At 50.8% G+C, this 27864-nt stretch overlaps 1 protein-coding gene and 1 long non-coding RNA gene across 6 annotated transcripts in view; one reads left to right on the top strand and one right to left on the bottom strand.

Annotated features, from left to right (window-relative positions):
* CMI (c-Maf inducing protein) overlaps positions 1–27864 on the top strand; it is a 267857-nt gene that overhangs the window by 201828 nt on the left and 38165 nt on the right. For 2 of the 3 annotated variants that reach the window (XM_011757393.3, XM_011757395.2), the window contains 6 exons: positions 6113–6274; positions 11677–11718; positions 14835–14897; positions 18258–18338; positions 24057–24160; positions 25863–25967. In XM_011757393.3, coding sequence (XP_011755695.1) covers positions 6113–6274; positions 11677–11718; positions 14835–14897; positions 18258–18338; positions 24057–24160; positions 25863–25967 — 557 coding nt within the window. Of the gene's footprint in view, positions 1–5169; positions 5294–6112; positions 6275–11676; positions 11719–14834; positions 14898–18257; positions 18339–24056; positions 24161–25862; positions 25968–27864 lie in introns of those variants that run through there. The other variant, XM_011757396.2, reaches the window with a different exon arrangement.
* On the bottom strand, positions 14647–16188 carry LOC139359927 (uncharacterized). Of its 3 annotated transcripts, none has more exons than XR_011616617.1 (3): positions 16166–16188; positions 15112–15303; positions 14647–14849 (listed from the first exon to the last, which is right to left on the bottom strand). It is a non-coding gene; the product is annotated as an uncharacterized lncRNA (long non-coding RNA). The 3 variants fall into 3 exon arrangements; XR_011616615.1 differs by lacking the exon at positions 16166–16188 and adding an exon at positions 15636–15774; XR_011616616.1 differs by lacking the exon at positions 16166–16188 and adding an exon at positions 15632–15770.

Below are 27864 nucleotides of genomic sequence, written 5' to 3' on the forward strand. Positions count from 1 at the left end.
GAAGTATGGATGGTAGATGGGTGATGAATGGATGGTGAGGTGGGTGATGAATGGATGGTGAGGTGGGTGAAGGATGGATGGGTGGGCGGGTGGATAGTTGGGTGGGTGGATCGTTGGGTGGGTAGGTGAATGGTTGCATGGATAAGTAGATGGATGAATGAATGAGTGGATGGATTAGTGGGTGGGTGCATGGGTGGGTGGGTGGGTGGTTGGATGGATGGATGGATGGATAGATGGATGGATGGATGAATGGTGAGTGGATGGATGGGTGGGTAGATAGATGGCTGAATGGATGGATGGGTGGTTGGGCAGATGGATGGATGTGTGGGTGAACGGTAGGTGGGTGGGTGGATGATGGATGGGTGGGTGGATGAAGTAGAGCTTAGATTTGATATGGAGACTGCTCATGAAGCTTATACTCTTTGCCACTGAGCCATACTACCATTGGTTTTATCTGATGACTGCCTCCCTAGGATAGCATTTTTTTTTAAAAGGCTCTATTGAAATAGAATCTACATACCATAAAATTCACCCACTGTGAGTATACACTTCAGTGATTTTAGTAAATTTATTAAAGTTGTACAACTGTCACCACAATTAAGTTTTAGAACATTTCCACCATCTTAAAAGATGCCCTCATGCTTGTTTGCAGTCTCATTCCCGTTCCGTGCCCCAGGCAATGAATGTTCCACTTTCTGTCTCTATAAAATTACCTTTTCTAGACATTTCACATAAGAGAAATCATACAATATGTCTTTTGTGTCTGGTTTCTTTCCCTTAGCGTAGTGGTTATGAGGTGCATCCATCTTGTAGCATATGGGTAATTCAATTCTTTTTATTGCCAAATACTGTTTGGTTGAATGGCTAAACCCCATTTTGTTTATCCATTCATCAGTTGATGAATTTAAGTTGTTTCTGTTAAGAATGCTGCTATGGACATTCTTGGGCATGTCTTTGGAGTTTGTTTCTCTTTCTCTTGGGTAGGTTTCTAGGAACAAAAGTGCTGGGTCATATGATAAATTTATGTATAATGTTTTAAGACACTTTCAAATGATTTTCCACGGTGGCTGTACCAGTTTACCTTCCCACCAGCAACACACAAGATTCCCAGTTTCTCCACACCTTTGCCAACACTTGGCATTGTCTGTCTTTTTCTATTATAGCCGTCCTCGTAAGGCGAAGTGGTATCTCTTCATGGTTTTAGCTTGCGTTTTCCTGAGGCCTAATGACGTTGAGTCTTTTTTTGCATGCTTACTCCTAGGCTGGAGTTTGACTTTTAAAGCCAGAGCTTGGCAAACTTTTTTCTGTAAAGGGCCAGATAGCAAATATTTGGAGCTTTGTGGGCCACATTCGATTTCTGTTGCATATTCTGTGTTTATTTTCCGTCATAACTCCTACAGTTTATGAGAGCATTCTTGGTTTCATCGAACAAAAACAGGCAGGGGGCTGGGTTTCACCCACATACTGTAGTTCACCAACCCTGCTCTAAAGTCAGCCCCTTTCAGTGAAAACACCAGGTCACGTGCCCAGCCACAGAACAGTTCCAAGGCCCCTGTGTACTTCCCACTTCAGAGGAATCCAGTGGCCTGTGGGGTCCATGCTAGACAAACCACCAGGCCACCCACCCCACCTGGCAAAGTGCACTCAGCAGGAAGACCATATTGCAAAGCCGAGGGCCAGCCTCCAGGGAGCCTGGAGCGGGGATTCCGGAGGCGTCCCTGTCCCAGCTCCACCATGATTCATCACCTGATGAGCTCATCAGAGTTCCTGGGATGAGGCGTGCTAATTTGTCACCTAGGGATCCTGGACAAGTCTCCCTCATCCCTGTGACCACCCTGACCTGGGGCTCAGAGCCTCTTCTAGGAACAGGGGCCTGCCTGCAGCCCGCACCCACAACGCTGTAGCCCACCCTCTCCCTGCCACTTCCACCACCTTCTGGTTACCTGGCCTCCACTCTCAGAGCCTCTTGGGCTTGTTTCTGGATCTTGTCCCTATGCCACCAAGCATTCTTGACACCTCCTTCAGGATCTCTTGGCAAGTCTGATATCCTCTCCGCCTAACCCCGCTGGCCCTCACTGATGTGATGGAAAGAGCTTTGCAGTGGCCAGAGCCAGTTTTCACTCCTGGATTGTCCCTTTCTAGCTGCTTGACTCTGGGCAAGTTGCTTGACCTCTCGGGGCCATGATAGGCTTCTGTGCACAGAGAAACCAACAGTCCTCTGGCAAAAGCTGCAGCTGGCCACCCCCTCAGCATCACGTGAGGGCTGCAGGCTGCTCACCATGAACACCTGGGACCCTGCGCGAGCGCATGCTTTTTGCTGGCTCTGGGATCACTCTGGCCTGGGCACAGGGCAGTCAGAAGGCCTGAAGAGTTGGCCTGGTGTGGTGGCTCTCGCCTGTAATCCCACCACTTTGGGAGGCCGAGGTGGGCGGGTCACGAGATCAGGAGTTCAAGACCAGCCTGGCCAACATGGTGAACCCCATCTCTACTAAAAATACAAAAATTAGCTGGTCATGGTGGTGCACACCTGTAATCCCAGTTACTTGGGAGGCTGAGGCAGGAGAATCACTTGAACCCGGGAGGTGGAGATTTCAGTGAGCCGAGATCTCACCACTACACTCCAGCCTGAGTGACAGAGCAAGACTGTCTCAGAAAAAAAAAAAAAAAAAAATATATATATATATATATATATATATGTCCCTGAAGAGTTTAGGGAACTGATGGACAAATGGCCGGCTCCCTCACTCTTTAGGGCCGTCAGCTCTGAGTGTGATCTGCACTGTCCCCTAGAGCCCCTAGCAGGAGTGAGCCCTCCTTGCCCATATCATGTGTTTGACAGTGCCCCGTTTATTGACCATCTTCTCTTACCCGTCTCACTTCCCCACTCACCCCACCAGTATTTCCTGCCATTCCTTCTCAAATCAGTAAGCCATTTGCACTCAGTCCCTTGTCTCAGGGTCTTCCCTATGACAAGCCCCAGCTCATGGGATACTGTGAGGATTGAGTGAGATAAAGCTCATAAGAGCTAGCACTGTGCCTGGCACATGGTATGTCCTCATGAAATGTTAGCCCTTGGTACAAGCCCTGGGACCTTCTGGCTCTGAATACAGCCTCTGCAGACTCTCCCATGGATGCCTGTGAAACAAGGGCTTGGGCCCTCCCGGGAAAGCTGTTGTCCTCCCCGCTCGAAGAAGGGGAGCTGTGGATGAGCTGAGGCTGGGTGCACCGACCCCGAGGGCTCGTCTCTGAAGCTGCGTTGGTGCCAGCATTGCCCACTGGGCCCTGCTATGCCTCAGACTGGTCGCCTCTGCATCTTGAGTGGCGTCTGTGTGTGGAGAACAGGAGGTTGTACTCACAGCCACCCACCTCAGGGCTGGTTGTATTTTGCAAAGTTTAAATGAGACTTCGCTGGAATGATGTTCACCAAATATTAATGGTGGCTATTTCTGGGTTGTGGGATTTTTGAGGTCTTTTAAAACTTATCCTCTTCTTTGTGCTTTTCAGTATGGTTTAGAGTTTTTGCAATGAGCATGCATCTTTACCAAAAGAATGAAGTCATTCATCTTTCAAAAGTAAATAATGTGCAGCTGATCAGAAGAGTCCACTTAGAGCCCAGACTCCATGCAAATCTGCAGTCTGCTGTGGGAAGACACGGGTGTGGATCACTGTGGTTTGCTTTGGGGCTTGATATATGGTGGATTTTGTGTGATCATTTCATGGTCTTTTAAAAATTAAACAATTCTCTGGGTACACACTGAAACCACAGACTCTAAGGCTCAAAGGAGCATTCATCCTCTGGAACGGGCAGGGTTCTTGCTTCAGACATGTTGTGTTTTGCACAGATTTCGTTGTGCTGCTCAGGCAGCACGTCCTGCTCACAGCACTAGGACAGGGCGCCTTCAGTTGACAGTAACTAGGAAGGAGGCTGGTTATGGTTCCAGAGACACCTCAGTGGACTGGGTACGTCTTGTCATTAATGAAGTTCAGCCATCATCAATATCAACAGCATGTTTACTCTTCACTGTACGCTCACCCCCGACAGCTTGTCATGTTTCTTCCCGTACTTTTAGGGTCTCCAGTGGCTGGCAAGGGAATGTTTCTGGTCTTTCCCCTCCTGCTGCCTGGGGAATGCTGGGCTGCCTTGGCCTCCTTTGCCCTCCTGGGCCTATGAGAAGAGCTGATCTCTTTCTGATTCTTGATGTGGAATGGGTGAATGGGCAAAGAACAGTAAGACCAGGGTGCTGGAAGGAGGAGAAAAAGGTAGGCAGGTGGGTAGATGAAAGAACTAGAGAGAAGGAGAAAGGAGCAGAGAGAGGAGAAGGGAGAGATGACAGGAAAGACTTGGGGTGATGGGGGGGTACTGAAAACCGCCCTTGGTGTGAGTTCATGGGGGCAACACTAGTGGCAATGAGTGTATCAGAGGCCCCAGAAAATCATGGGGTGTGGGAAAATAATGGAGAGGAGGAAGATGGGATGCCGTATTGGCCTAGGTTTTACACTTCATCTCCTTCAGTTTTTCAAGAGACAGATGCAGTCTCAGCGTTCCTTTTTGTTACTCTTGGCTGTTTTGGCTGGACTTTACTTTTGAATGTGACTCCATAGAGTGGACCACATGGGTCTAGGATGGGTAAGGGTTACAGATTGAAAGAGATACAGGTATTTTCGAGCCTGACTTACAGAACAGGACCCTGACGCTCAGAAGGTGAAAGTTTTCTAGGAAGAACCAGATCTTTCCAACTCAGGTCCACCTCCCGTCCCACCACTGTGCCTCACCGACAGAAGTAACTGTTCAACTTGGCATGGAATGTGTCCCCCAAATATTTCCTCGATAGCAGTGCATCCCAAGACCACTTGATAATTCCTAGCTCAGAAACTAAGCGGTCAGGGAGGCTCTGGCAGCTTGTAGGTTTCTGTTTGAGCCTTAGCGGTCAGCAAGGGACCCTCCTCTCCCCCCTCCTCTTTCTGACTTTGGCTCAGAGATTGTGACATGTCACCCCAGCTGGCTGCTGGCACGGTGATACTAAAATTAGGCTCTCTCTAAGGAGCAGAGCACTTAACGAAGGAGTTCATCCAGTTAGAAAGTCTCTCAGGCAGGCCGGGTGCAGTGGGGCAGGCAGCTGCAAAGGCAGGAGCCAGGGCGGGGGTGGAGGGAGCGCTTGGCCCAGACCTCCGCCTTCCGAGGGCCTCCGTTTCCATGATGTCAGAGAGGCGGAACTAACCCTGCCTCAAATCCAGGGAGGCGGCAGCCCCTGCCCCAACCACTCTCTGGCTTCGACACAGAGCCCAAGCGAAGGTGAGAGCACTCTTCTCTTCCTCACCAGGTGGATGCCGAGGGCAGCGCCGGGTTTCCAGGTCTTCCTCGCCAGGTGGATGCGGAGGGCAGCGCCGGGTTTCCAGGGGAGCATTCTGGGTTTAGTCCCTACCTGGCTGGAGTTTAATTCCCAGCCTTAATCCTGTCTGTCATGTTTCCTAGCTGACTACCTGTCTTCAGGCAACCTCTTGGGAATGGCGTAGGCGGAAACAGTGCCTTCAACTCAGAGAAAGCCCCTTTGTGGACTGACCATTCCCACTGTTACTGCACTTGAATCCTTGGGGAATGAGTTTGGCAAAAGATATGATCTAAAAGAGAAATCTCCCCATTTTGTTCTTGAAGTCACTGGAAACTGTGTGGAGACAGTATAGTATGGTGGTGAGGGTACTGGCTTGAGAGTCAGGACACATGTTTCTGTCTCAGCTCTGCTAACTCTAGAGTCTTGGGCAGATTTTCTAACCTCTTGTGTACCTCGGTTTCCTCATCTTTTTGGCAAAAACAAAAACAAAAAACAGGAAAAGAGAAAAAGGTCATCTATCAAGGATTATCATCGGGCTGAAGTGAGCCTGTGTGGGAAATGGGTCTCTGGTGTCAGGAGGCCTGGCTGCAAACGCACCCTGTGGCTTTGAACGAGACCCTTCCTCTCTCGGGGTGTCAGTTTCCTTATAAACGGGGACCGGGCCAGGTTGGCAGTTTCTCAGGGCCTTTTCACCCTAACCCATCTGATTCTTTGATTGTCTTCCATCTTCTGCCCTCCTGACATGAGTAACATGTTGCTGTCTCTTTATCTCTTTCAACCAGAAAAAGATTTACAAATATAAGAAAGTGCTGAGTAACCCAAGCCGCTGGGAAGTTGTGTTGAAAGAGATCCGGACCCTGGTGGACATGGCCCTGACATCCCCCCTGCAGGACGACTCCATCAACCAGGCCCCACTGGAAATCGTCTCGAAACTGCTCTCAGAGGTAAACCCCTCCCTCCAGACCCCTTTACGTTGTTTGCCTTTCCCTCCGCCGATCACCGCCGATCACCGGCTCCCCGCCAAGCAGCACGCGCAGGCAGAGCTCCATGTGGGCTGTGTTGTCACGCTGCTGCCGAGGGAGGTGAGCAGTTGCCCACCCAGCCATGTGTGGGAGTTGGTGAGGGAGGCTTGCCCCAGCTGCTTCCAGCTGTGCTGTCTGGGGATTGTAGCACGGAAGAGGAGGTGTTGCCCCGTACAGTGGGGGCCGGTAGTCCCAGCTCCATCTCTCTCTTCCCCCAGCAGTGGCCCACATGAGCTTCACGGGTCCAGGGGGACTTAGCTTTCTGCCCTCGTCACCCCGCAAAGCCTGTAGATGTGCTTTGTTTAATTTAAACACCATTTTAAAAATTAGGATATTTCACAATACACTGAGAATTTCCAGGTTCTCTTTAAAAACAATCAGAAAATCCAGCCGCGGTTTGCAGCTGGCGCTACCTGGTGCTACCTGTCGGCTGGGCTTCCTGTGCCATCTGCTTTGCTGGCCTCCCCGCATGTTGAATGTGTACTTTGTGCCAGGCACCATCTGGGAATTCAAGCAAAGACAAGCCCCTACCCCCCTGGAGCTTGTGTCCCGGCAGGGGAGACAGGCAGTGAACAATAAAACTCATCAGCGAGTCTGTCCCGCTGCTGGTTAGGCAGAAGGCGCTTCGGAAATGTGCTTCTTTCTGTTGTCTCTGTTTCAGATGCTATTCTAGGTGCTTTACAAATATTAATACTGCTCTCGTTTATTTGCTCGCCTGGCCCTCTGGGAACACTGGAGTTGATGACTCCTGATTTAAACTGTGCACGGCCACCAGAGTGATGCTTCTGTCCCCCTCCCCTGACAGTGGCACCCCCGGTTCCTGAGTCACCCCCATCAAGCTCCCATGCAAGTGCCCGGCTTCCTGGAGCCCTCCCCTCTCTGGCCACTGCCCTGGGACAGGAGCCTGTCACCAGCCCTCTGTGTCTGCGGAGTAGAGAAGGCCCCTCATTCTGGGAGGAGGCAGCGTGGGAGGTAGAAAGTAGGTGGCAGTGACAGTCTCAGGCAGAGAGACAGAGGTCAGAGGTGGTATCCTCACTTGGGAGACCAGCATCGTTCCAAGAGGAGTGAAAACCCAGGCTGGGAAATGAATCACAGAGTGGCTGGAATTCTGAGGCCGGGTGCCAGATGTCCAGCCCTAACTGCAGACTTCTCATCTGGAGAAGGAGTCCCTGCTCACCTGTAGTAAGCCGGGCAGGTGCTGGGTGCCACCCAAGCTAGAGTGCGGTGGTGTGACAGCTCACTGCACCCTCCGCCTCCTGGGTTCAAGCAGTTCTTCTGCCACAGCCTCCCAAGTAGCTGAGATTACAGGCGTGTGCCACCATACCCAGCTAATTTTTTGTATTTTTAGTAGCGACAAGGTTTCACCATGTTGACCAGGCTGGTCTTGAACTCCTGACCTCAAATGATCCATCTGCCTTGGCCTCCCAAAGTGAGACAGCTTCTCTTTTAAAACTCATTCTCTCTGAAAGGTGGTCCTTTCTGTCTTCACTTTGCAGATGAGGAAACTGAGGCCCAGTGATACTGAGTGACCTACTCAACTCACATGGCAAGTTTGTAATGGAGCTAGAAGCTCCACCTTAGAGTTGCCAAGTGCTTTTGAGACCAACTTGGCCACCACTTCAGCCCCACCAGGCTCGACCACCACCACACCCTTTTTAAATCAGGGCAGTGATGAGGGCAGCAGACGTGCCATGTTGCCTGCCTTGGGCAAGATTTTTTTCCCCTCTCAGATGTGCTTCAGGTGACCGCATGCCTGTTGGCCTTCACATCCCTCCTTGGGCTTTTTTTTTTTTTTTTTTTAATTACCAATGGGGTCTCACTGTGTTGCCCAGGTTGGTCTCATACTCCTGGGCTCAAGCGATCCTCTCACCTTGGCCTCCCAAAGTGCTGGGATTATAGGCTTGAGCCACCACACCTAGCTCCAGACACCTGGCTGAGGGTGCTTCAAAGTAAAAATCTCAAAGGCAGCTGACCCCTAAGTGCTAGGATGGAGGAATAAAGATATTTAAAGTAGGAAAATGGAAGAAGTTTCCATGTGCTTTGAAGCTACTGTGTCAGGCAAGGAGTCAGCATTACTCACCCTACGTTACTGAAGAGAGCTGACATTTCATGAGGGACAGAGCTGGGACTCCAGCCCAGGCTGCCTGACCCAGCATCCACTCATGCATACTCTGCAGTGGTTAGTTTGATGACCCTTAAACCTCCCCAGTTTCTCGCAAGGACCCTGCAAGGTAAGTATTAAAATACTATAGAGGAGTAACCAGGGGTGCCGAGAGGTTAAGTAGCTTACACGGGGCCATTCAGATAAGTGTTAGGCCAGGACCCTCACCCGGGTCTGCCCAATGGTGAAGCTTATGCCCCTGCACGTAAATGTGTCCTAAACCTGGGTTGGTAGAGACTTTTTGGCAAGTATGTGACTGTGTAGATTAAGAGTGCGTGTTGTGGGGTCGGAAGGACCTTGTCCTGCGCTCAGTAGCTGAGTGACCTTGGACAAGTTGCTAGGCCTCTCTGTGCCCAGTTGTTTTCTGTAAATTGGATCTGAGATGAGTACCCATTTCATAGGACGGAGGATGAGATGCTCTCATCCACATGAAGGGCTTGGCACTGTGCCTAACGTGCAAGGGCCTTTGATACAGGGCCACCTTTTCACTGTCATAAAGGATGGCTGTGGTCTGAACCCCGTAAGCGCCCTCAGCCAGGTGTCTGGAGCTAGTAGCTGGAAAAACAAACACCTGCCTTCGACCTCCGTGCCCTGTTTTGGGGCTGGGTTCTTTCTCTGTTCTGTTTACTGAAGTTGTTTGCAAGGCCTCCTCTGGAGAGGTTCCAGGCATCACCACACCGACTAGAAAGTGGAAGGATCAAGAGGGAGCAGGCAGAGGGGCATCGTGGAGGGAACTGTTAAGGATGCAAAACAGTTCTGAGAAAGAACTGTCTGTCCACCAGCAAAGCAAAGCTGGCTGTCCCCACCCTCCCAGGCCTCTGTTGAGTTATATGTAGAGTGGCCACTTAGCTTGAGAGTCAGGTGTTCCCTCTAATGCAGCGGCTATTAGTGGACATGCTCTACCGGGGGTGTAAAATGGCCCTGGTGGAGAGAAGGCTCCCTGTAGAATGCATGGGCTGCCCTGTGACTGGGACAAAGGAAGTAGTGTCCATGGTCACCAAAGCCTTCCTGAAAAGGTGTGTGGGTGGGGGCGAGGGATGGATGTGTCGAGCTGCCCTTGGCAGCCCAAAATAAGGAAGTGCCTCTTGAATGGGTGGTGGAGCACTATAGCTCAGTGGCAGGAAATATAGACTTTGGAGTCAGGACAGACGGGTTCATATCCTCACTCCACCCCATATTACCCTGCACCTGCTAGTCACTGCATCCCGTCAGTCTCAGGCAGCTGATCAGTCAATGGGATAGTAGAGAACCTGTCATAATCAAAAGAAATTGGTGGCATGAGCAAAACAAAGCTCTTACACAGTGCCTGAGGCATAGAGAGCTCATCAGCAGTCATAACGAGAGACCAAGGCCAGGCTTCTCCCCCAGGCTGAAAAATGACTGATAGCTAATAATCTTCCATAAACAGGCTGCTCAAACTCCACTCATATCCACTAGAGAAAAAAGGGTGTTCAAATCCAAAAAACATCCTTTCACATGCCTGGAGTCTAGGTGTCTTGGGTCTGGCCTCACCTAGGTCAGGACGTCTCATAGGGACCTGTAGAGACTCGTGTTGTTCAGACGCTGACCCGGCTTCACGGTCTCCCGCAGCCCTCGGGAAGCCAGTTAATTGGGCAAAAGCCAATTCATAGCTCGCGAGCTTTTCTTTTGCCTTGGCTGCTGTCAACACATTAGACACCCCCATATGCCTTAAGCCTGTCTAAGTGGTGGGAGCCATGGGACTCTGTCTAGAACCAGAACAATCGATCTTGCCAACACTGTTCAAATGAGGGGTCTCTTTACAAGCAGCCAATGTGGCTCTGTTAGGAAATACGAATCGGCACCACTGTGTGTCCACCAAAACAGACAAGCAAAGCGAACACACCATGAAACTAGCAAGAAAGAAGGGCGAGCACTTGGGGTTTTCCCGTGATTCCTTGTTTATGGCACATCCGTCTCTTTCCTTGTTCACGTACTCACAGATGACGGCACAGGTCGAGCATCTCTAGTCCCGAAACCTGAAAAGCTCCAAAGTCCAAAACTTTCTTTTTTAGAGACAGTCTCGCTCTGTCACCCAGGCTGGAGTGTGGTGGCACAATCTCGGCTCACTGCAGCCTCCGCCTTCTGGGTTCAAATGTTTCTTCTGCCTCGGCCTCCCGAGTAGCAGGGATTACAAGTGCCCACCACCATGCCCAGATAATTTTTGTATTTTTTGTAGAGACGGGGTTTTGCCATGTTGGCCAGCTGATCTTGAACCCCTGGCTGGCCTCGAGCAATCCACCCTCCTTGGCCTCCCAAAGTGCTGGGATTACAGTTGTGAACCACCATTCCTGGCCCAAAGTCCAAAACTTTCTGAGCACCAACATGACACTCAAAGGAAATGCTCGTTGGAGAGTTTCAGGTTTTGGATTCTCAGACTAGGATGCTCAACTGGTTAAGTATAATGCAGATATTCCAAAATTTTTTTAAAAATGGAAATCCAAAACACATGTTCCCAAGCATTTCAGTAAGGGATGTTCAACCTGTAACGGTTACCAATTATTTAAGAAAAGTCCAGATTGGGAAGGAAACAGGACCCCTAAAATTTCAGCAGATGTAATCCATTCAACCTAATTACGTTTTTGCAAGTCAGTTGCTAGAATTTGAATTCAGCTAAAACATCTCAGGCCCACTCACAGAACTTTGTGTTCCTTGGGAACTGAGTTTGAGAAACACTGAAATCATATACGTGTTACTCCTAAAAGGCTGCCTGCCACAGCATTAGGACTCTTAAAAGGTCTGTTTCTTTACATACTTATTATGAACCTGCCCTCTGGCTTCTAAGCAGTTTCACTTTGACAAGGACCAGATCCTCTCCCAACAGCCTAATGAGGTTACTGGAAACCCCGTTTACCAAAGCAGAAACTGAGTCTCCCCCAGACTCGACTCACTCAAGGTCACATAACTCAAGCCCTGAAACAGGGACAAGAACTCAGTTCTCCCTGCCCCGAAACCATACTTTTTCCCCTTTCCCGACCTTGTCTCTGAGGGTGTTCAGATCTGTTTAATTAAGAAAAAATGATGGTGACAGTTGGTCTGTGACGCTGAAGATGTTTTAAAACTGTGGATCTTGAAATCCAAATGCTCGTTTTCTCAATTTTCTTTTGTTTTCTTTTCCTCCTGCTGTCTCCCTTCAATCCTTTAGAACACAAACTTGACCACCCAGGAGCATGAAAACATCATTGTGGTAAGTTCCTCTCGAACACGCACCCTCCACCCACCTCCGCCTCCTGGAGCCTACAACCCTTTTCCTGGTTTGGGGTAATTCTGGCGCCTGCGTAATCCACCAGCATCTGGCCTTGCTCCGTTTTGTCTTTTCTAGCAAGCTGGTCGCATCTCCCTCTGCCTTTGCACATTTCAGAGCCCCAGTTGATGGGAGAGGGAGTGTAATTATCTGTCTTTGAGGTTTGTAGCAAATGTATCATAATCGCCTCCTCCTTCCTGAGTCTGCCTAGGGAGTTGAAGGCAGGAGATGGCAGAGACCGTATAATTTATTCAGAGGCATCACCCCATTAGCTGAAAGGTAAACGTCCTCTTTCTTGCCCCAGGACATGTCTGCCAATTAATCCACAAATAGAACTTGGATTTAATTCCCTGTGATACATAAAGTGAGATGCTATTTTCTGGGACTCTACCAGGACGTAAGCATTTTTGAGGTAAAATATCTTCCTGGATGACTTTTAGCTACGAAACCTAACTCTCACTTGAGAGAAGAAAGCAATGAAATCGCACCTGCTAGATGGTCAGCACCGTGCTGTGTATTTGAATTCAGATAACCTAGTCCCCAAGGAGTTCGTCATCTATTGTAAGAAGACAAAAGTGATCACCGCAAAACACAGAGACATTGAGTGCAGAGAGTAAGTAGAGTGATAAACTCCCCTGGGAAAGGAGCCAGAGAGCTTCCTGGAGGTAGTGATATCTGAGCTGGGTTTTGAAGGATCAATAGGAGTTTTCCAGGTGGCAAAACAGGATAAAAACATCCCAGAGAGAATAAACAATGTGCAAGGGCACAAAGATTTAAAGCAACGTGGTGCGTTCTGGAAGCTTCAGCATTTCTGGAGCATAAAGCATAAGGAAATGAGAAGCAGGCGGATGGGAGATGAAATAGAAGCAAGAGGCAGAGCCTTTTGTGCCCAGGAGGGGACCTTGGAACTAAGCGGCCTGGGATGTCTCCTGGGTGCAAGGTACAGAAGAAGAGCAGCATCAGTCACTAGGCCCCTCAGACTTCTTTAGCCGAATCGAGGCCTTAAGGGACCCACTCAGTCGGCCCTGGCAAGCCAGGCTGGTTATGGTATGCACAAAATGAGGTGGACCTCAGGCCTTTGATTGTAGAGAGTCAAGGCAGCAGCTTCTGCCTTTGCTGTCACCTCCAGTGTCTGGCACATAGTCGGCCCCCAGTGGGTGTTTGCTAACAGTATACAGGTTTTCTCCATGCTCTCACCCTGACTATCCCTTGCCTTCTCTTGCCAGAACAGGAGAACACGTCAACCTGGGCACCCCCAGTCACTCACCACCACCTTTTTCCAGCATAGTATCAATTCATCCATTCATTTAACGTACTTTGCTGAGCATGTGAGTTTAACTATGTGCCAGACACTAACTCTGTCCCACAGATAGAGAGCTGGACGAGACATGAGGCCGGCATTGAGGATTGAATGTGTGCTGAGAGAACCTGGCGAGTCAACAGATAATACAAAAATAACATAGCCAAGGGCTGAGGTTTGTTCTGGGTGTTAGTGGGGGTGCAGAGGATAGGTACTTAACCTGTGTCAGGGAGGGTACTGGGAGGATGATGATGGAGGACTTCCAGGAGGAGGTGACCAAGCTGAATCTTAAAGGAGAGATAGGAAAATGTCAGGTAAACGGAGCAAGCTGGGGAAGGCGTTCCAGGCAGGGGGACTTCCATGTGCAAAGGCAAAGTGGTAAGATGGACTGCTGCAGAACCGGAAGGAGGTACTGCTTCCTCTCCCTGCCAGCAACACCTGTGGGTCCCACTGGGTGCCTGGAAGCCCTGGATGGAGGACAAGGGCTTGCATTCAGGACAATCCTGGGAAAGAAATTTTGATCCGAGAAATCCAGGCTGCATTTATCCAGCTAATATGGCTGAACTGAACCCTTAGTTGGGTGGGGTTGAGCTTCCCGGCTCAGCAGGAATGCCTGAGAACAGGAAAGAATTTGATCTGAGGGTCTGACCCTCACCCCTGCGTTTTACAGCCTCCCCTTCCAGCATTCTTTTATTACTATTGCTGTTGTCATTATTGTGACGACTTCTGGAGCCTCCTTTCATTCCAACAGTTACATCCTCTTATTTGCCCTACTGGCAATTAGTCTTCTCCCATGTGCTTGGTAGTTTTTTTATGCACTAATTTTTCTACCATAGCTTGAGTTGGTTTTATTCATTCCATTGGCCAGGCAATAGTAACTGTTGTTGGTCTTGGACCAGGAGTCCAAACCCCAGCTGTGATCCGGCTCACTATGGAAGGCTCTCACCATGGTGGTGAAGAACGTGGGCTTAAAGCTGAATCTAGGTTCAAGTTTAGAATCAAGTTCAGACCCCGACCCCAGCCATACTAGCTGTGATAGAACTTTTAATTTTATTTAAAATATCATTTTGCAAGTATTTCTTTTTTTCTTTTCTTTCTTTCTTTCTTTCTTTTTTTTTTTTTTTTTTTTTTTTTTGAGACAGAGTCTCTCTGTCGCCAGGCTAGAGTGCAGTGATGCGATCTCGGCTCACTGCAACGCCACCTCCTGAGTTCAAGTGATTCTCCTGCCTCAACCTCCTGAGTAGCTGGGATTACAGGGGTGCGCCACCATGCCTGGCTAATTTTTGTATTTTTGGTAGAGATGGAGTTTCACCATGTTGGTCAGGGTGGTCTTAAATTCCTGACCTCAAGTGATCTACCCAAAGTAGATCTACCCAAAGGGTACTGGGAGGATGATGGCCTCCCAAAGTACTGGGATTACTGGCGTGAGCCACTGTGCCTGGCCAATTTTGCAAGTATTTCATGAGTATGAGTATGTTTTCATCAGGAAAAGAGGATGTCATCCCATCCCAGTGCCCTCTTCAGTAACATCTTGTTTTCAGGTGGTGACAAACCCACACAGACAGATATGGTTGTGGATTTTTTGGGTTTTGGGTTGTTTATTTTTATTTTTATTTTTGCTTTTAATATGAATGATGTGATGCACGGTGTGTCGCCCTGGATTTATTTTTCTCTCTTCACAATATGGCCTGGAGATTGTTCGAAGTCTTTTCGTGGCTGTCTACCCCACAGTTCCTGATCCTTGTTTGTTGTGTTTCAGGCAATCGCTCCTTTGCTGGAAAACAACCACCCACCACCAGATCTCTGTGAATTCTTTTGCAAGGTACGGGATTGCTGAGCTGGGGCTCTGGCTACAGGGGGCTACCTCCCTCGGTGTGTGCACACTGGGGATCGGGTTTGCACAGAAAGGCCGAAAACCTGGGCCCCACAGTCTTGGGCCATGGTCCCAGACACAGGCGGAGGGCATGCCAGGCACCCATCCTTAGGGTTACACCCACCTCTCTGCGCCAGGTACCCATCCTTAGGGATACACCCACCTCTCTGCCAGACAGGTGACAAACAGTCAGAGGGGGAACATCTTGCTTTTTCTTGGAATCACTTCCCAGCTGTCCTGGGAGACAGGTTGCTGCAGATTTCCTGGGCTCCTGACGTCAGAGCTGGGTTATTATTAGCCAAGGTTCCTCTGCGCAGTGGCTGGCCCACGGTGGGGTGCGGCTGTGGGGCTTTCCCTGAACATGGGAGGCAGCATGGTGCTCCAGGTTAGCTTAGAGGAGCCGTGGAGCAGGGCATCCACTGTCAGGCACCCGGCACCAGCCTTGCAGTGGGCTTCACATAGGACATGCCCAGGGCACATCAGGGAGCAGACATTTCTCATTCCCAGAGCACATCTTCTCGGCTCAGGCCGAACCAGCACACAAACCTGTTTTGTTCTTTGCTGTGTGTGGTTTTTTTTAGTGTAATAATTGTATGTCGTTGGAAAGACATGTTCTCAGCGCTCCCCTGTCATACCCCTGCTGCCCTGCTCAGCTGGTCCTCATCCCTCCACGCTCCCATTACCTGCCTCCTGCCAAGGTCACCCGCTGTCCTTTGGAGAGGTGTGGGCTGTGTACAGCAGTGGGACCCGCCTGTGGGGTGGAACAGCAGGCCCCTGGGAGGAAATGGGACTGTGGTGCTCTTGATTTCCCTTGCCCGCCCCCGGGTGTGTGTGTCAGGGGATAGGAGCTTTGAAAGGGAGACAAGATTCTGTTGTCCTCCTGGAGTCTGCCTCCCTATCAGGATTCCTTTTCTAGCGACCCACACACCTGCTGGTCTGAGTGCCCAGGGTACTTGTCAGGGCCTGGAACAACCTCTACCCCTATCCTTAATGTCGGCATGTGCAATGTGTGCCCTCGGGCTCAAGGAGTGAATGCCCACGAGCGTGTGTGTGTGTGTACAGGTGTGGATACACACAGGCCCCGGGCTCCTCGGGGCACACAAGGGCCTTCTCTGCCCCTGGGCCTCATGGGTATCATGCCCCAGCAGAGTGGAGTTAAATAACCCAGTATCCTGAGAGAACAGCTAGCTGCTCCTCTGCCTGTCACCGAAGGTCACCTCCTCCATCTCCTGTCCAGTTTAACCCAAACCTGCCCCATGCTTGCCTCTCAAGCTTAGGAATTCTCCCAGATCTCATGATTCTAAACTCTGGTTCTAGAACACTGGATATTTGTTGTAGAACAAGATACACTTGCCTCACTGTGTTTCCTACCTGAGGCTTCACTTGTCTCACTGTGTTTCTTACCTCAGCGTTCCTGGTAGCACAGTTTGGAAAAGGGTGAGGTAGATAAAGTTATCCTTTTTGGCATTCTTTGCTATAATCCCGTGTGGGTGTTTCAAAGAGGGCCGTCTGCCTTTTGGAGGGGGGGTCCCAGCCACGTGGGATGCTGCTTTGGCTGTTTTCCCTCTGGGAGTTGGAGCCCAGAGAGGAGAGCTTGAGGGGACCAAAGCCTCCCGCGCTGCGTCTGCTCCGCCAACCTCCTGCCAAATTCCGAGATCTGAGGAAAGTTTATTCATCTTGCTTTCTCAGGGGAGCCCTGATTTCTCTTACCCCAGGTCCAGCATCCTCATCCAGGGGCCGGGTGGGTGATAAATGTGTGCAGGACACGAGGGAGGGGCCGGGCCTTGTCTGCACAGCCTGTGAAGGGCTTCCTTTCCAATCTGAAAAACAAAACGCCACGCTGGTGATGAATTGGGCCTGCAGACTGCCACCCGAGTGCTAAAGCCACCAACTGAGGAGTCACAGAATTTTCAACACCCTGGTGTTCAGATGCCAAAGCCCTGGTATTATCATACCCAATTTCCAAGGTCTTTCAGACCACACATGCAGAATCTTAGCTTTACAAAAGTCTCATTATATGTTAAATAAGGACCATGTCAGGACGCCTATGTGTACCATCTGAAACAGTCTCAAGCTTTAAGGTCAAAATCAAACAAAAAGCAAACAAAAGCTCTCATCTCATCTACCTTTTTAACTCCAAAAAAAGAAAAAACTTTTAAGGCTATGGCACTCCTAGGTATTTCCTCAAATGAGTTCAACACACCTGTCCACACAAACATCTACATGTAGATGTTACAGCAGCTGTATTCATGACTGCGAGAACCTGGAAGCACCCAAGATGCCTTCCAGTGGGTGAATGGGTAAATAAACTGTGGAATGCCCAGACAATGGAGTGTTACTCAGCTAAAAAGAAACAAGCTAGTAGACCACGAAGAGAAAGGGGGAATTTTAAATGCATGTGAGTAAGTGAGAGGAGCCCATCTGAAGAGGCTGCACACTGCATGATTCCAACTGCAGGACATTCTGGGAAAAGCAAAATTATACAGACAGTAAAAAGATTGGCGGTTGCCAGGGGTTGGGGAGAGGGAAGGATGAATTGGCTGAGGACAGAGGATTTTTAGGGAGTGAAACGACTTCCTATGATATTACAATGGTGGCTCCAGGACATCAGACATTTGTCTAAACACCCAGAACGCACAGCACCAAGAGTGAACCCTAAAGTCACCTGTGGACTCTGGGTAACAATGATGTGTCAGTGTGGGGTTATCCATTGTAACAAATACCCCACAGGGTGTACGTGCTACATTTGTTACACTGCACGGTCCTTTGGGGAGGCGTGGGCTATGTCCACCGATGAGACCAGCTTGTGAGGTGGAAACGCAGGCACCTGGGAGGAAAGGGGACCGTGGTGCACTTTACCCCCTGCCCAGGGAGTCCTCTGTGTGTGCATCAGGGGACAGGAAAGGGAAACAGGATTGTGTTGTCCTCTTGGGCCCTGTCTCTCCACCAGGATTCTTTTTCCAGTGCCCCACATGCCCGCTGGCCTGAGTGCCCAGGGTACGTTTCTGGGCCTGGAACACCCCCACCCCATCCTTAATAGGAACATGTGCAGTGATAGTTGGGGAGGCCGTGCATGCCGGAGGAGGGGGTGTCTGGGAAAGCTCTCTACCTTCCTCTCCATTCCGCTCTGAACCTAGAGCTGGCCCCCCCTCCAAAATAATCTCATTTTTAGAAAACGGTGCAACGGTGTTCATCAAGGGAACCCAGGCACCCACAGCTGGGCTCACTGTCTCTAGCCCTGCTAGCAGCCCTGGGCTGTGGTCGGAACATTCTTAGGCCCACGGTAACTGTACCCTGCTCTCTCCCCAGCACTGCAGAGAGCGGCCCCGGTCCATGGTAGTCATCGAGGTGTTCACCCCTGTGGTGCAGCGAATCCTCAAGCATAACATGGTGAGTTCCCCCTGCCCCAACACCCAGACCCCAGCGCCCAGTGCATGAGGCCCCGTGCACCTACCTGGCCTTTTGTGTTGGCACAGATTTGGGGGATAGGATTGGCCCAGCCTGACAGCCAGGAACTGGGGTTGAGATTCTGGTTAAGGAGTTTTGGGGGTTTTGTACAGCTTGTCCTCCATTATGGCAACAGGAAGAATCTTTTTGCAGTACATAAGAATGACAAAAAGACCGTGGCTGGAGGAGAAGAGGAAAGCCTCCCAGGGAGAATAGGCCCAAATAATGTCTGTAGATGCCTCGCCCTCAAGGACCCAGAGCATAACTTCTCACTCCTTTAGTGTGGGCTGTGCACAGCGAGGTCCTTCCAGAGAGCACTATATGGAAGGGGGCAAGAGTCGCCTTGCAGTGGAGAAAACAGACACACCCAGACTCAGTCAGATGATCAAGGTCAACATCAACAACAATAAGCCAATTTGACATAATTTCTCCTTGATATGATGTATGAAAACTACATTTGACCTCTATGGTCTTCCTCCCAGTAACCCATCACCCCATTGCAATCATGAGAAAAACATCAGACAAATCCCAAGAACGGGACAATCTACAAAGTACCTGGCCAATCCTCCCCACGGTCAAGGTCATCAAAAACAAGGAGATTCTAGGAAACTGTCACAGCTCAGAGGAGTCTACGGGGCATGACGACTAAATGTCATTTGGGGCCCTCCATGGAGTCCCAGAATCGAAGAGGGACATGAAGGCAAAACTGAGGAAATCTGAATAAAGCATGGCCTTTAATTTTTTTTTTTTTTTTAATACAAAGGCAGGGTTTACTTGCACACTTACAGTGGGTGGGGTGCTTGTAATCTGTGTGGCCCCTTGGTGTTCCCTCATCATTCCAGGGACAGCAGCAAATGCCATTATTTGCCCTGTACGACACAAGGAAACTGAGGCTTAGCTAGGTCCACTAAGTGGCCACAGGGGCCACAGGTAGGAATAAGAATAACATCTTTTTGCAGATGTTTATTGAACACTTTCTTAGAGTCAAGAGTGTGACGCTCTTTGAGTGTATTGTGTCATTAACCCTCGTGCCCTTCCCATGACATCTGTGCACAGGAGGAATCTGGGACCCAGAAAGGCAGGACAGGAAAGGCAGGGTCTGATGAGCAGCTGTGGGTGCTCCTGGGGGGAGCTAAGGAGCAGACAGCCTGAGGCCAGGGTTCCTAGTCACATGTTGTACTGAGCCAGCCACCACCTTAGACTTTAGAGCCTCCTGGAGCGTGTGAAAACAACTGAAAAAGGGTAACCACAAATCATTTCGCTTGTGATGTAGCTTGCCTGTCTCCACATCATAGCCCTGAAGAATACTGTATCACCTACAGCCCCTTCCCCAGTCAGGAGTGGAAGTGCATGATACATGTGCTCCTCTACCCCTTCCATACTCATGGCAGACATCATTAATCAATTACAGCACTCTTCCTGTAGAGCCAGAGATAGCATCAGACTGTTTCCCCTCCTGCTTTCCAGGCCACCACTACCAACTGAATCGTGTTAGTACCGTAATGAACACTATGTACCATTCTCTACCCTCAGCGATTGCAAACCATAATTGAATTGTTGCTGATTTCTGAGCCCCTCCTAGATTTGGGGTAAATTCATTTCTTGTTTTCAGAACACAGGGGAGAGGGACACCCTGTGCAGTTCTTTCTCCAGGACAAGGAGACTTCCCCACTGGGGGATAGGAAGGGGTTTCTGCCTTAATTTGGGTGCTCATAGTTTCAAGGGGGAGATCTTTCTGGCTTTGGCCACCTGGGAGGAAAGGGGCCCTACTCGTTAACTTTAAAATCACTGCGGGTGTAGTGTATGGGGAGGGCCGTGCCATGTTGGAGTTCAGAGCAAAGGTTCTTCAGGTTTTCTTGCAAAGGACCTTAACTTGTCAATGGCAGAGCCATACCCCCAGGACATACTTGGCAGGGGAATGCCTCTTGAGGCACATAAACATTTTTGCATATTCCATGTTAGTCAATAAACCATTTCATAAGGGTTCTTTGGGGACATCTGACTTCAAAGGGAAAAAATTCAGCATTCAGACAGCCTCTCAGGGCTTCACCATACAACGCCTCTCTTGTATTTGGTTAGTTTTATGGGCCTGGAGTGTTGACCATGTAATACTTTTCTCTATAAAAATCAGAACAACTCTCGGCAGACCCAGAATTTATAGTATCTGTGGCGGTCTGGCAGAGAGTAGGGACCCTCAGCCATGAGTCCTCACCTCATTTGTAACGAGTACCCCCTAAGTGATCCCAGGTGTCTGGGGATGCTTTAACACACCCAGATCCCACCTTGTTCTTGGCGCCTACTAATTACACACCACGAGCGGTGGCGTCAGAGGAGAACTGCAGGGAGAACCGAGGAGGATCCGCCCCTCATGTAGAAGAACAGACTGTATTAAACAGTGATTATGGCCATGCCAGGCACGGGAAGACCTGATCTCGTGGAATCCTGACAACACAGGCGGTGGGCGAGATAGAGCTTTGACATTCACTCATTGAATGCTCCCTGATGCTTAATGAGTGGCCATGGGTCAGCAGCACCGTTCTGGAGCTGGCGCTCTCAGCTGGTGTGGGGGTCAAGTCTCTGGCTAAGGAGCATAAGCCATGAGCCTGTTGGGGTAGCATGAACAGTGACTTCTCTTCACCCCAAATACAATGTTTTTCCTTAAGGAGGCTCTCAGATATTTAGGAAACGGGGGAACATAGCCACAGTGCTGTTGTGGGATTTGGGGGCTCCCCCGTTCCGAGTGTATCTCTTGCAAATATGTTATGTGCCCCATTTCATGGATGAGCAAACTGAAGCTTTGAGAGTCTCAAAGAACGTTCCTTGCTAGACCGAGATAAAAAGTAGAAACAAAAGGAAGCAGTTCTTTAGTGTGTTCCTCTGGAGATTCAATCCAAATAAAGCGCCAAACTGCGTTGTGAAGAACGGCCATGTGTCTCTGTGCCCCCATGCCCCTCGGGGTGTTCTTGTGGCAAAGGAGGCAAGAAGACATGGCTGTGGTCCCCAGTGGACCACCAGGTAATCTGACCTCCAGTTTTCCAAGGGGATTATATTTTTCAGAGGCTGCTGGATCCCTCTGTAAATGTTTATTTCCATGGAAATGACCTTGATTATTCAAAACTCCAGTAGCTAAGATGACAGTTACCTAAGTCTCTGTTGAAGCAGTTCATAGAATCATAAAACCCTAATGGTGGAAGGGGCTAGAGATCGCTTCTGTGGACCCTCATTCCATAGTGGGGACCGTGAGGCCCAGAGACGGGCGTGGCAGCCCAAAGCCAGATGAAATACTTGTGAGGCAGATGAACTGGCTCCGGGTCTCTGCTTCCCTCTTTATGTAGCGGGACAGGTGAGTGAAAGCTCTCTCGCCACTGTCTCTTAAGGACCCAGTTCAGCCCCTTTGACTCCACGTGAAGAAGCCTCCAGTGGCTCTAGAAACTCTCCTGGGAGCTCGCGGGAGGGCATGGTAGGAACGGGTTCCACTCAGAGCTTTCATGCCAGCTTCGGGGTCAGTTAGACCTGAAGGGGTCTCTACTTCTTTTCTACAGCTTAGAGTCCTGATTCAGGCTGCTCTCTTTAAAAAACAGGTTCCACTAAGATGGGTACAGAGGGACAGGTCTGGAGACTCTAGGCTCCCCTCCGTGTCTTGCTGGTCAGCCACATCACTTTTATGGAGGGTCTGGGCAGGGCCGTGCCGCTCCTGACTGGCCGGACACAGCCCGAGGGGCTGGCAGTCCCAGCACCTCCCCAGCCCTAGCCACAACTCTGGAAATGAATGTGGCAGCCAGATTCACAGGCCCCTGTCCAGCCCATGCCTCTCTCCTCTGCTCCTGGCAAGCCCCAAGCCCGCCACTGGGCTGGGTGCCGCCTTCCTGCCTCCTGGCAGAGCTCGCTGTGGCGTGGCCCCTGTCTTCCTGACACCTGGAAGAGGCCGAGCACAGCAGCCACCAGTTATGGCCCTCGGCCGGCACAGGCAGGGTCCCTGTGTCCTTGACCTGGCCCCTCGACAGAGCGCCACAGTGGACCCTTTAGTTCCGGGGGGCTGGTGGATGGAGACGCGCAGGCACTGCTTTCCCTAGTGTGGCACAGATGGGGCCTCCCACCAGGGCCGTCGCCCTGTCCCCTTATGATAGTGACACATGCCAGTGCCTCTCCTGCCACTAATGCCTGGTGCATGCACACGCGCCTAGGCTCCTCATTGCACATGCATGCCTCTGTCTACACCAGCCTCTCACAAACACACATCCATTCACACCCACCTCTCTCACTCACTGCCTTCCACACCCACCTCACACTTCCACACCCACCTCACACTCTCCTCCTTCCACACCCACCTCTCACCTTCCACACCCACCTCACACTTCCACACCCACCTTTCACACTCTCCTCCTTCTACACCCACCTCTCTCACCTCCTTCCACACTCACCTCTCACCTTCCACACCCACCTCTCACCTTCCACACCCACCTCTCACCTTCCACACCCACCTCTCACACTCGCCTCCTTCCACACCCACCTCACACTCTCCTCCTTCCACACCCACCTCACACACACCTTCCACACCCACCTCACACTTCCACACCCACCTCACACTTCCACACCCAGCTCTCACACTCTCCTCCTTCTACACCCACCTCTCTCACCTCCTTCCACACTCGCCTCTCACCTTCCACACCCACCTCTCACACTCACCTCCTTCCACATCCACCTCACACCTCCACACCCAGCTCTCACACTCTCCTCCTTGTACACCCACCTCTCTCACCTCCTTCCACAGCCACCTCTCACCTTCCACACCCACCTCTCACACTCACCTCCTTCCACATCCACCTCACACCTCCACACACACCTCTCTCACCTCCTTCCACATCCACCTCACACCTCCATACCCACCTATCACACCTCCACACCCACATATCACACTCACCTCCTTCCACATCCACCTCACACTCACCTCCTTCCACCCCCACCTCTCTCACCTCCTTCCACCCCCACCTCTCTCACCTCCTTCCACACCCACCTCACACTCACCTTCCACACCCACCTCTCTCCTCCTTCCACACCCACCTCATGCTCTCCTCCTTCCACACCCACCTCACACTCACCTTCCACACCCACCTCACACTCACCTTCCACACCCACCTCTCTCCTCCTTCCACACCCACCTCACACTCACCTTCCACACCCACCTCTCTCCTCCTTCCACACCCACCTCATGCTCTCCTCCTTCCACACCCACCTCACACTCACCTCCTTCCACACCCACCTCACACTCACCTCCTTTCACACCCATGTCTCACACACCTCCTTCCACACTCCATATCCCCATCAGAAGCACCCTCTCTTGTCTCCCCAGCCTTTCTGGCTCTCTTTTGTCTTTCTCATCTCATTTGTCCCGCACGTGCGTTTTGAGGGTGGCTTTCTCTACAGCCAAAAGCACCTGCTCATCAGATGGTCCTTCAGAGCGGAAGTGCAGGTGTCACGGTGCCGTTCTTTGAAGTAGACGCCACCTGTCCTTTCGAGAGGGTTGGCGTTTCCCCATTGCCTTCCCCATCGACAGCTCCAGGCAGAGCCGGGTCCTGCCCTTCCTTCCGGTGTCATGGCTGCCCCGGGCTTCTGCCCTGCCTGGCACCATCCCCTGACTCCTGTCCTCTGCTCTCTCTGCAGGACTTTGGGAAGTGCCCGCGACTGAGGCTGTTTACTCAGGAGTATATCCTTGCCTTGAACGAGCTCAACGCGGGGATGGAAGTGGTGAAGAAGTTCATTCAGAGGTGGGTCTTCAGCGCGACGCCCCTCTTTAGCCTCGGAGCCACTTTCTTCTCTGATCCTGTTTCCTCAGATATCCCTGGGGGCTGTTGTGTAATTAAATGAAGACTCCCTCTATGAGGAAGCCCCTAGCCCACTGCACGGTGCCCGATAGGAGCTCAGAAAACGGCGGTGGACCTCAGCAACACTACTGTTTCCTCAGGTCCCACGACCCCTCGGGCTGTGGGCGCCATGTGTTTAGGACTCACGCCCACCCCTGGTGGTCCCAGAGCATCGACGGGCGCTTGAACAATCACCCCTAAAACATAACCCACAGGAAGCCAAATATTCTTGCTCCTCACTCACTTTTGGTACTTGGGGTTGGTGTTTTGGTTTTGGTTTTTTTTTTTTGGAGGAGGCTTGTTTTTGCTTTTTTTTTAATTTTAAATTTTCTCTCCGTGCTCCAGTTTCCTCATCTGTAACACAAGAACCATAGTACCCATCACCCAGTTAGTGCGATGCTCCAGTGATTAGTAGACACAACACACAGAGAACGCTGCAGAAGTCTCGTGTCAGGCCAAGCTGCCATCATTCTTGTTCTTCTCATCTTGTTTGTTTGTTTTGAGATGGAGTCTCGCTCTGTCACCCAGGCTGGAGTGCAGTGGCTCGATCTCGGCTCACTGCAACCTTCGGCTCCCGGGTTCAAGCAATTCTCCTGCCTCAGCCTCCCAAGTAGCTGGGATTGCAGGCACATGTTAGCATGCCTGGCTAATTTTTGTATTTTTAGTAGAGACAGGGTTTCACCGTGTTGGCCAGGCTGGTCTCGAACTCCTGACCTCAGGAGATCCACCTACTTCGGCCTCCCAAAGTGCTGGGATTACAGGCGTGAGCCACTGCCCCCAGACTCTTCTCATCTTTTAAGAAAATCACAATAACCCATTTAAAAAAGTTCTGAAACTACGTATTTCCTAAATATGCTCACCTGGAACTCACGAAGCCGTTTGAGGGTGGCTTTGTGACATGCCCTCAGGCCAGAGCCCTGGTGACACCACCCAGCTGTGGTTTGCAACATCTTGTCAGGTTAGGCCATTCTTAGTGACAGCAGCCTTGATGGCAACTTCCCAGAAATGGTACAGCTATTATCCTTAGGACCACAAAAATAGCCATGACAAGTAATAATTAGCGGCACTTATTGAGGACTTATTGACTATGCCGCTGACTGTATGCTAAGCCGAAATGACCCTCATCATTTTTCTTCCAAAGCAGGACATGTTTGAAAGTAGAATGAGGTGTTAGGAATAATTATTCCTGAACCACCAGGTGTAAGCATGACTGTCCCAGGACATATGGCCACCATTTGCTAGGTCTGTCCGTGAATTAGAAAAGCTGGTCCTAACTGTACCCCCCGAGGAGGTGGCCGCTGTCCTCATTTTACAGCTGCAGAAACAGGGTGGAGAGTTTAGGAGGTTTCCAAGGCCACTCGGGTTTGAACCCAGGAACCCTGGATCTGGAGTGCACAGCCGGGAGCTTTGCCTTCTGCTGCCTGCACGTGGCACAGACGGGACCCAAATCCTGGTGCCACCAATTGCACAGCAAAGGCTCTCAGAGCCCCCCAAGCGGTGCTGGCAGAGCGGGCAGTCCTGTACCTGGCCCTCCCTTGTCCCCTTTCCCCTGTCTGTGGGCCTCACTCCTGCAGGCTTCTCACCCCGGCCCTCTGCTTTTTTCCAGCATGCACGGCCCCACAGGGCATTGCCCCCACCCCCGGGTCCTGCCCAACCTGGTGGCCGTGTGCCTGGCTGCCATCTACTCCTGCTATGAAGAGTTCATCAACAGGTCAGTTGCTGAACCACTGCCACCCAGAGGGCTTGGGAGGGGCAAACTGTCATCCCCATCATGGGCAGAGTCACCAAGAACTGACCAGGCCGGAGAGGTGGAGTAGCTGTTTACTGGGCAGACTTCATGGTGTATTTGCCAGTTCCCCTGGGCCCAGAACCCAGGGATGCTGCTGAAGAAGCAAGCACTGAGTCAGCACCGCAACTGCAAGGCTGTTAGAGCTGCTTGGCTTTAGGGACAGATGTTTTATGCTGAAGATCTCTCGCCACCAGAGAGGTATGACACACTGGTGTGTGTGTGAATGTGTGCACGTGGGTATACAAATGCATGTGTGAACTGTACACATACATGTGACTGTGTGTACGTGTGTGCACATGGAGGTGTGAATATGTGCCCGTTGTTGGGGACAAGGGTTGACAGTAAGGTTTAGCCTGTCTGGTCTTGCCTTTGAGAACACAGGCTTTTGCCCATGATTTGCATGGTTTTATTTTTTCGATACAGGGTCTCACTCTGTCACTTAGGCTGTGCTGGAATACAGCGGTGCAGTCATAGCTCACTGCAGCCTCAAACTCCTGGACTCAAGCAGTCCTCCCACCTCAGCCTCCCAAGTAGCTAGGATCACAGGCACATGCCACCACTCATGGCTAATATTTAAAATTTTTTTTGTAAAGACAGGATCTTGCTCTGTTACCCAGACTGGCCTCAAACTCCTGGGCTTAAGCAGTCTTCCCACTTGGACCTCCCAGAATGCTGAGGTTACAGGCGTGAGCCACTGCACCTGTTTTTCTTGAGCGCCTGCCGTGTGCTTGACACAATTTCAGTGCTAGAGAGCGAGCAAGATCACAAATTCCCTGCTCTTTTGGGGCTTCCATTCTACCAGGAAGAGATCATGTACAAGTAAATGTGCAAGATCATGTCAGAGGGTAAGAAAAACCATGCGAGCAATAAAACCAAGTGGTGGGGTAGCAAGTGACCGGAAGAGGTGAGGCAGGGTCTCCGCCTGGCTTTGGAGCCTCCAAAAGGAAACTCCAAGACCAGCGTTTGGGTGGAAGTGGCTTCCTAGGAAGATGGTCCCAGGAAACACTGGGGGACAGGGAAGGAAGGACAGCAGTAAAGTATGAATTAATAAGCAGATGTGGCTGGGTGCGGTGGCTCACACCTATAATCCCAGCACTTTGGGAGGCCAAGGCAGGCACATCACTTGAGGTCAGGAGTTCGAGTCCAGCCTGGCCAACATGGTGAAACCCCGTCTCTACTAAAAAAATACAAAAATTAGCCGGGCGTGGTGGCACATGACTGTACTCAGCTACTCAGGAGGCTGAGGCAGGAGAATAGCTTGAACCTGGGAGGCAGAGGTTGCAGTGAGCCAAGATCATACCACTGCACTCCAGCCTGGGCAACAGAGTGAGACTTCTTCTCAAAAATAAATAAATAAATAAGCAAGCAAGCAATCAGGTGACCACTTCGGGCAGCTGGCAGGCACTCCCACTGTGCCCCAGGAGGCCATGCGGAGCACACTGAGAATTGCTGTGCTGAGATTGCTCAGCCGAGGCTGGCTGTGCTGGGGGAGTCACTCACCAGCTCCCATCCCTCGCTGGCTGAGAACTGCTCCCAGGATGCAGACTGATGCAGATGCCATTACTTTATGGGGAACTTTCTGCAGTGACCTCTGGTGTCATTGGAGGGGATGTGACATGCAGAACGCAGTGGTCTCTGCTGCAGCCACCCAGTTGTTCAGGTGGTACACTGCACAACTCTAAGGAGACCAACATGAGTCCAGACCCTGCCAGAGCTAGGGATACGGCAGGAGGGTATTTCAGTCTTTTCTCAAAACGAAGGCGGTAGAGCATTCGGAGTCGCTGAAAACCTGGCAGGGGCCACTTCGCAAACAAATGCC

The sequence above is a fragment of the Macaca nemestrina genome, chromosome 18 (genome assembly GCF_043159975.1).
Source record: "Macaca nemestrina isolate mMacNem1 chromosome 18, mMacNem.hap1, whole genome shotgun sequence".
Taxonomy (NCBI): Eukaryota; Metazoa; Chordata; class Mammalia; order Primates; family Cercopithecidae; genus Macaca; species Macaca nemestrina.